General features: G+C 50.5%; 1 protein-coding gene across 1 annotated transcript in view; it reads left to right on the top strand.

Annotated features, from left to right (window-relative positions):
* Window positions 1-9,331, top strand: part of aatf (apoptosis antagonizing transcription factor) — a 121,077-nt gene that overhangs the window by 62,356 nt on the left and 49,390 nt on the right. Inside the window, exon 9 of the mRNA XM_085965019.1 lies at window positions 7,144-7,211. Coding sequence (XP_085821145.1) covers window positions 7,144-7,211 — 68 coding nt within the window. The remainder of the gene's footprint in view (window positions 1-7,143; window positions 7,212-9,331) is intronic.

Below are 9,331 nucleotides of genomic sequence, written 5' to 3'. Positions count from 1 at the left end.
CTGTTGCCGATCTATCAAAACTGCCGGACATACAAAGTTAATGTTGAAGCATACGGAGGTTTTCATCTCCGTATCTGACAACAAACACTGTTGCTTAGCAACAGCTTCTAAAGAGTCGGCTGCAGCTGCAAGCGTCTGTAGCTGAAGCTGTTGCTATAGCTACAGACCTTGCAGTGGCTGACTGGGGAAATAAAAAAAGAACGAGATCTAAAAAAACTTACAGAAAACAGCTCCTGATTTTTGCTGTTAGATCGAGTATTCCGGACATACAACCTCTGGATAAACCAAAGTTTCCTGTATGTGGTTTTTGTGCTTCAGTTGATGTATGTACTCGACTTTTCCGACGCGCTCCTGGCTGGCCTCCCACATTCCACCCTACGTTAACTTAAGGTCATCCAAAACTCGGCTGCCCGTGTCCTAACTTGCACCAAGTCCCATTCGCCCATCACCCCTGTGCTCGCTGACCTACATTGGCTCCCGGTTAAGCAGCGCCACGATTTCAAAATTCTCATCCTTGTTTTCAAATCCCTCCATGGCCTCACCCCTTCCCATCTCTGTAATCTTCTTCAGCCCCACAACCCCCCCCCCCCCCCCCCCCGAGATATCTGCGCTCCTCTAATTCTGCCCTCTTGAGGATCCCTGATTATAATCGCTCAACCGTTGGTGGCCGTGCTTTCTGTTGCCTAGGCCCTAAGCTCTGGAATTCCCTCCCTAAACCCCTCTGCCTCTCTACCTCTCTTTCCTCCTTTAAGGTGCTCCTTAAAACCTACCTCTTTGACCAAGCTTTTGGTCACCTGCCCTAATTTATCCTTATGTGGATCGGTGTCAAATTTTTTGTCTTAAAATACTCCTGTGCAGCGCCATGGGACTTTTTAACTATGTTAAAGGCGCTATATAAATACAATTTGTTGTTATGTAGGGTAAAAGTTACTATGGATCTTATGCTAATTGGTCTTGGTTGGATCCTATTAGCTTGGCTCAGTTGGTAGCAGCTCTTGCAGAATAAGTTACTGCGGATCTGAGATGCGTCAGAAATTTGCGGGCTCAATCCCACGCCAAGACTTGAGCACATGTTTCTGGTTGATACTTCACTGTAGTGCTGCATTGTCAGACGTGCTGCCTTACAGATGAGACCAAGACCCTGTCTGTTGGACGTAAAAGATCCCAAGCTATTTTCAAAGAAAAGTAGTGTGTTCTCGTGGCCAACATTCCTCCCTCGATTCTAAACCACCAAAACAAATGATCTGGCCATTGATGTGTTGTTTGTAGGACCTACCTGTGTGCAAATTGGTTGCTGTATTTGATTACATAAGTGCATTTCAAAAAGTAACTCATTGGTCGCAAAGCCCTTTTGGGACCTCCTGAGGGTGTGATCTTTCTCTTCTATATGAATGACATTATGGGGACTCGTTCGTTCTTGTGGTTGTGTAAACTCCTCCCCAACCTTGGGCACGTTCAGCTGCAGTTAGTAAAATATTCCATTTACGTGGGATAGCTAAATAAGCAGCCTTTTTGTGTTTCAAACTAACATCACTTGAGGTCTAGACTGAGGCTTTTGAAACTCTGGCCTAGAAATTCAGTTGCGTGCGCCAGCCGTTAGCGCCTTAGGAGGAGTAGATCTCGAGCGCTAGGCACTTAGCGGCCGGGCGCAGCGCGATCTGCGCCTACGCCCAACTTCAGTAGACATTTAGCGCCGGCGCAAAGTGTTTGCGCGCGCTCAGATTATGACGTCGTTTCCTCGTGCAACGCCCTTTGTGCGCCCCAATCCGGAACTTCAGTCGCGCCCGCCCAATGTGGGCGTGGCGGTCCTAAGAACTGTGAAATGGAACGCAGCAGAGGCCATGCGGGCCGTGGGGAGCGCAAATTAAAGGCACTTACCCTGAACTGTAAAGGCCAGCCATTTTGCAGCAATCACTCTTGTGCAACGGATTTATGGACAGAGACCAAGGAAGGGAGCTTACTGCTTTGGCCCAACATAGGAGAGGTATTTTTGGCTTCAGGCCAGAGCTTGGCAATTCACCTTCATTGTGATGTCATTGTTTGCAAGTATATTATGGGGGCTGCATGGGGTGCCAACCCTCAGTTTCAGCATTATGTGCGAAGGGCTCGCAGACGCTGTGTGAGAGGGGCAGCCCTGGCTAGACGCAGAGGGGGCAACAGGCGTCGGCAACGTAGGCCTTACCCACTCAGGGAATACCGCCAGCAGGTGTCCTATCTCACCATGACTGCCGCGCAGTGTGTTAGGAGGCTGCGCTTCAGAAGGGAGGTGGTTGCAGAGATCTGCCAGCTGCTTCACAGAGATCTGCGTCCACAGCTGAGGTGCAGGACGTCTCTGTCGGTGGAAGTGAAGGTCACGGTGGCTCTGAACTTCTATGCAAGCGGCTCCTTCCAAGCCGCTGCTGGGGACATTGCTAACATATCCCAGTTCGCCGTGCATTGCTGCATCCGCCAGGTGACCAATGCCCTTTTCAGAAGGAGACACCAATTCATCTCCTTCCCCATGACCCTGGAGAGGCAGCAGCAGCGTGCAGTCGGATTTGCAAGGATCGCGGACTTCCCCATGGTGCAGGGCGCCATTGACTGCACGCATGTGGCTTTGCGGGCACCTATCGACAATGCCGAGGATTACCGCAACCGGAAGGGCTACCATTCCCTCAATGTACAGCTGGTGTGTGACCACAGGCAGCGCATCCTAGCTGTCAATGCCCACTTTCCAGGCAACAGCCACGATGCATTTATCCTGCGACAGACTACTGTGGCTGACATGTTCCAGGCACAGCCTCCCCCAAGAGGATGGCTTATCGGGGACAAAGGCTATCCTTTGTGTACCTGGCTCATGACCCCGCTCCGAGCGCCCAGGACCCCTGCTGAGGAGGCATACAACGAAAGCCATCAAGCCACTAGGAACATCATAGAACAAACGATTGGCGTCCTCAAGCAACGGTTCCGCTGCCTGGATCGTTCCGGCGGATCTCTGCAGTATTCGCCGGAGAGAGTCTCCCAGGTCGTGGTCGTTTGCTGCATGCTGCACAACCTGGCTATCCGCAGGACTCGGGCACTGCCACCTCACGCTGGAGCACCACCTCCGGAGGAGCATGGAGGAGGAGGAGGAGTACCAGCCCAGGAGGGAGGCACAAGGTCCAAGGGCCGCCCGTCGGCGGCTTATTGAACGTCACTTCTAGGCCCCCTGTCAGGGAATGGCTTGTGGCAATGAAGGGACCTGAATGCAGCCGCTCCGCAAGCCCTCAGCCGGTTAAGGCAACAACCACTTCAAACATCAAACATGGACAAGCTGAATAAATAAAATGCTTTATTGAACAAACTTGGGGCCCTTCCCACATGAAACACAACACCCCCAAAAAACAGTCACACACATGACTCACTCCCACAACCTGTGGAGGAATAACAAAACATTTCCACAAAAATGGCCTTCATCCTCGGCCTTACAAAAACAACCATCCCCATAAAGAAAACGACCATCCCCATATAAAAACACATTTGCCCACACCCTCTACTTTGTGGCCCGCGAGGGCGATTCCTTGTCCAGCCTTTTGCGGCCCCTGGCCGCCCTGCTGCTCCTCCTCAAAGTGTGCCCAGTGGCTGCTGCAAGGCTGGGGGAAGGCTCCTGAGGGGCACATGGCGTGACGGCAGATGCCCTTGGGGGTCGGCCTAGACGAGCTCTGGCCCTCGAGGGGCCGGCTGGTGACTGCTGCAGCTGTGGCTGGGCAGCATCAGTCTCTCCAGCAGCTCGTCGCAGCTCCACTGGGGGAGTGGCAGTGGCGGCTGCAGGAATGGGGGCAAGCTGGCTGATGGCAGGCGCTCGCTGCTCGCCTGAGACACTGGCACTCGCCCGGGCCAGCACTGCAGCATGCGCAGCAATCTGCTGAAGGACAGACCGCTGTGCTGCTGCAGTGCGGCGGGTGCCCTGGCGATGTTTGGCTGACACAGCGAGTGTGGCAGCAGTGAGTGCCCATACTGCCCTGGTCTGTGCCCGCATCAGACCAGCCAGTGACTGCACGGCACCACTGATCACCTGGCCACTCGCTGCGTGAGCTGCCCCGAATTCCGCCCAACTCGCTGCCTGTGCTGCCCCGAATTCGGCCCAACTCACGGCTGTGCTTCTTCGAATTGCTCGAAACTCCTGGCCTGTGAGGCCCCGAAATCGGCCACACTATGAGCCAGGGACTCGATGGCCTCAGGCAACCGTGCCACAACCCCCATGAACTCGGTGTTCCGGCGATCCGAGTCCACGGACATTTGATCGAGGAGGCGCACCTCCTTGGCGAGGACCGTCTCCGGACTGGAGGCCGGACTCTCCCTCTGGGGAGAAGGCCGCCGAGCTGCCCGACCCTTCCTGCATTGCTGGATGCCACTGGGCCCAGCAACTACACTCCCCTGCGACCCTTCCCCCCCTCTGGGAAGAAGGCCGCCGAGCTGCCCGACCCTTCCCGCGTTGCTGCACGCCACTGGGCACAGGAGCTACACTCCCCTCCAACACTTCCCCCTGGCTCTCCTCCAGGGAAGACGTGTCCCCTCCATTGGCATCCCCTGGCGCGGCTGAGGGTTCCCCTGATGGGCCGCCTTCCTCTTCCTCTTCCTCCTCCTTCTCCTCCTCTTCCGAGGGGCTGTCACTGGCAGCTTCAGGGACCTCCTCCTCACCATCTGAAAGCAGGAAGGCACAAGAGTAGCTTTAGAGTGAGGAGAGGGCGTCAGCGAGGGAGGCATGAGTGGTGGCATTCAGCGCATTGGTCGGACAGTGGCAAAGGATGTAGATCTGAAGCGCAAGTGGGACGAGAGAGGTCCAAAAGGTGATGTCCTTACCATTGGTGCCCAGAACAGGGTCGGCATCTCCAGATGCAACGGGGCCAATCACCTGGGCACCCATGAGGCTACCCACGCGCTCTTCCAGGGCACTGAGCTGCTGGATCTGGGGACGGCCTCCCCCGGTCACAGTCCGGCTCTTCTGATTGTGTGCCAGCTTGGCCTGCAAGAGAAAGGACGGCCTCTAAGTACAGTGTGGTGCCCTGATCTTGTGTGCACTGCCTCCCATGGTCGAATAGCTTGGCCAGTGTGTAAAGTGCAGAATGTGCAATTGATGTTCATGACAGTCCCATAGCTGCTGGATGAGGGCTGGCCATTAGGGCTTTTAGGTCCCTTTGCCCATAATGTGAGGTGCACATGCAAGGATGAGGAGGACACTGGAAAGGGGACTCACCCTGACAATCCTTGTGAGGTCATTGAACTTTTTCCGGCATTGGACAGCGTTCCTGGGGACCTCGCTGTTGGATGTGACCCTGTGGGCGACCTCCCTCCAGGCTTTCCTGTAGATGCTGGTGGCAGGCTTCTTGCCACTGTCCAGGAACAAGAGTTTGCGTCTCCTCTCCAAAGCACTAACCAGCACCCTCAAATCATGGCCAGTGAAGCGCTGCGCTCGTTCACGGGCCTTCTGCATCTTTCCCGGCGCTATTTCTGTTCAGCAGCAGTGTTTAGGCCTAGCTGGAGGGCTGCAGTGTCCAGGGCGTGGCAGCAGACGAACTCGACCCTTCCCCCTTTAAGAGCTGGCCGGCGCCAGGGTGTCTGCTGTCAATCAAGAAATGACTGCACCTGCGCTGCGCCCGGCCTCGGCGGTTTAGCTCAGCACCGCCGGCTTTGCGCCTAAAGATAGTTGTGTAACGCCAGTTTTAGCGCTCGAGCAAACTCTTAGGGCAAAGCTACTGAATATCGGTGCAGTGGCCTCGACTTTGCGCCGGGCGCAAACTTTAGCGGCCGCCCGACTTTCCCGCCCCAAAAGTGGCTATACTGAATTTCTAGGCCTCTGTATGTTTACCAATCATTGGAGAGGTTGTAGCGGTTCGTGTAGATCGCCACTAAATAAGAGAGTTTGACTTCGACGAACTATCAACAAGTTGTTTATTTACAGGAACAGACTAATTACAGCAGGTAAGATAGCAGGTAAGATGGCTGACTGTAGGAGCACCGTGGTGTAGGTCTTGTCCCAGCGGGGACTCCACGAGGACTGAGTTCGCAGTCCTGTGGGGAGCGTGATGAATTCATCGCGTTTGTGTTGTGACGTCATCACGTTCGTGTTTCCCGCGCTTAGGGCGTCACGTGATGCGCGTTGTTGCGTCGCTGGCCGTTGAGGCCGAAGACGCTAGGCCGGGCTGTGCCGGTGCTTGCCGCGGGAGCGGAAGATCGCGTCGGCCTCAACGGCCAGCCGACGGGAGCGAAGACGCTAGGCCGGGCTGTGCCGGCGCACGCACATCACGTCGTACGTGACGTGACGTCAGCGCGCTAGGGCGCGCCTTAAAGGGGCAATGGCCCCAACAGGTAAGTTAAAAGGGCAACGGCCCCAAAAGGTAAGTTAAACATACAGTAAGGTAAGTTAAAGGGAATTATGTGTCTCAATGTAAGGGGCAACCAGTGGTACCGCCACAATGTAACCTTTTCAGTGCCTTAACTCTGAACTGCAACTATTGGGTTGCAATGTTGTTTACTTGTATGGCGATAGTTCTTTACTGAACATTTAAAATTAATCAGATCAGAAATGCAGCACAAACACTTTCTATTACAGCATCAGACAACATTGTGTCCAACAGTCATTTATTCAGATTCTGCTTTGATTCAGAAGAATACAAAAAAGGGTTAACAAAACTTCGATAATAAAGTCACATAACGCATACACTCAGCAGTGAGCTATAGAAATGTCTGGAAACTAGATACTCTTACAGGATATTTGTATTTGTGTGTTTTATCATTTCCTTCTCTTCCACCTCCCCTTTCCCCCTCCCTCCACACACAGCTAAAAGTACAGATTTTAATACCTATTTAGATTGTCCTATGCAGGTTGGGAGGCAGCTGGCCTTTTATGGGACAAAGTTTTCCCTTTGGAGTACTGTTGGGGTTTGGCTTGTGGCTGTAATTTAGTTTTTGACCTATTTTGGCTTCCATCTTGGATGTTTGCCATGAATGTAGGAATTATGCTATCCCAAAAGGCAAAGTGCTTACCCACTGCTCCATCTGTTTGCCCCACAATAACTTAATAGGCTTGAAGAAAATAATGGGGCTGGTAAAGAGATATAATTTCTAAAATTTGTAATTTGAAATCTAATCACTTAATTTTTTTAATCTCCTATTTTTGTGCAGCTCCTCAGAGAACTAATCGAGCGGAAGACGAGTTCTATAGATCCAAATGATCAGGTTGCTATGGGCCGGTAAGTGTTGAAAGGTAGCATTAATTATTAAAGCTGGTTACATTCATGGAGAGAAATGAATGCTCCAAACATTGTATTTTGTATATAATTATCAAGAGATTGATGTAAAAATTCACAATGTTATGCTTAGAATTTTCTGCATTTTGAAGCTTTGCAATATAATTACAGATGAGGGTGGTCATCCGTCCAGAAAGACCCTACAATCCCCCCATTAAGATGAATTAAATTAGGCATACTCCTATGTAATTTAATTTTTATTTCAATATTAGTTACTTTGCTAAAATTCTGTTTGTCCCTCTGAAATGAACAACAACATAAAATTCAGTGTGCACTAACTTCTGGCGTATGCAATATCTAAACACACAATTTCACCGTAAGAAATGATGGTATTTTTGATTCTGTACAGTAAGTTGATATCTTGAGCATAAACACGTTCTCCAACATGTTCAGCAAAAATGTCAGTGTTAACATCAGTGAATACACACATTCAACACCAGGCAAGAGAGACCCAAAAACCTTGAACTGTGAGTGAAGTAATGCAGATTTACTTTTATGTGCAATCTGAATCGGATGAAAATGATTGTTTTACGCATGCAAGAGGGAGGAGATTACCTTGTTGTATATGACTACCTATTTGGTCGTGCAAAATTTAATACTATCAAAATGGATGCAATTACAGTCACGTGATCAGCTCTCTGTATCCTTCCTGACTATGTAATTTGGAATGAGAAAGGGTGGACAGCTTTAAGTTCCTCGGAGTCCACATCACGGAAGACCTCTCCTGGTCCCTCAATACCTCCTCTCTGGTGAAGAAGGCCCAGCAGCGCCTATATTTCCTAAGGAGGCTGAAGGGATGTAACCTGTCACCCCTGATCCTCTCTAACTTTTACCGCTGCACAATAGAGAGCACCCTGACGAACTGTATCACAGTATGGTATGGCAGCTGTAGCTACTATGACCGGAAAGCCCTGCAGCGGGTAGTCAAAACTGCCCAACGCATTACCGGCACCTGGCTACCGACCATAGAACACATACCAGAAACGCTGTTTACGGAGGTCACGGACCATCATCAAAGACCCTACCCACCCCAGCTACAGTCTGTTCACCCTCCTGCCATCTGGGAGACGCTACAGATGCATTTGCACCCGAACGACCAGATTTAGGAACAGCTTCTTTCCCAGGGCTGTCATCCTACTGAACTCCACAAATAAACTCTAAAGCCTGCACATCTGCCAATGCACTTTATTATGGTTATGTTTATGTTAATGTATCACAAGCCAAATGAATGTTGAATGTTTAAATGTCTTAATTTAAATGTACACTCTCGGGAGCCGCAAGCCTACATTTCGTTGTACTGCACTTGTGCACTAACAATGACAATAAAGTTGATTATTATTATTATTATTATTATTATTATTAGTATTAGAAGTTGGCAGAGCATTTACGAAGCCTGACATTCCGCTGCTAAAGAAGCTGTATTCCTCAGTTTGTGGTGGTGGTAGTAGAATCATCAGTATTGGAATTCCAACACAGACAATTTACCAAATAGAAACCTAAAATGAATCGCTACCCTAACAGGACTCTTTCTCCCTCCACCCCCGGCCCCCCTACCGTCGACTACGCCAGCGCAGTTATCTAGAGTTAGAGCTGGGGGAAGTAGCACTATTCTGACATTTTCACCCAATTCAAATGGTGACTTTTGCAGGCAATGCCTAATGACATGATGAGCTCAGCATCACATTTGTGGAGGGTAGTGGTATTGATTGGGTTAGGTATAAGCTAACCCTACACAGAGTTTACTGCATATTTTATCGGTCATTCAAAAAATAAAAACGGAGACCTTTAAACCAAGCATGTGCAAATACTCTTTGATTATGTAATTAAATTGTATTCCCTTTAGTATAGACGCTGGAGGGGTGATCGAATCGAGGTGTTTAAAATGATGAAAGGATTCACAGAATCACAGAAACCCCACAGTGCAGATAGAGGCCATTTCGGCCCATCGAGCCTGCACCGACACATATCCCACCCGATCCCCGTAACCCCTGCACCAACACATATCCCACCCTATCCCCATAACCCCACGTATTTAATCCCCCTAACACTAAGGGTCAATTTAT

The sequence above is a fragment of the Somniosus microcephalus genome, chromosome 22, assembly GCF_052327205.1.
Source record: "Somniosus microcephalus isolate GS21.2 chromosome 22, FLI_Smic_1.0, whole genome shotgun sequence".
NCBI classification, from domain to species: Eukaryota; Metazoa; Chordata; class Chondrichthyes; order Squaliformes; family Somniosidae; genus Somniosus; species Somniosus microcephalus.
The sequence above is the reverse complement of the archived record's forward strand: the minus strand, read 5'-3'. Positions and strand labels throughout refer to the sequence as shown.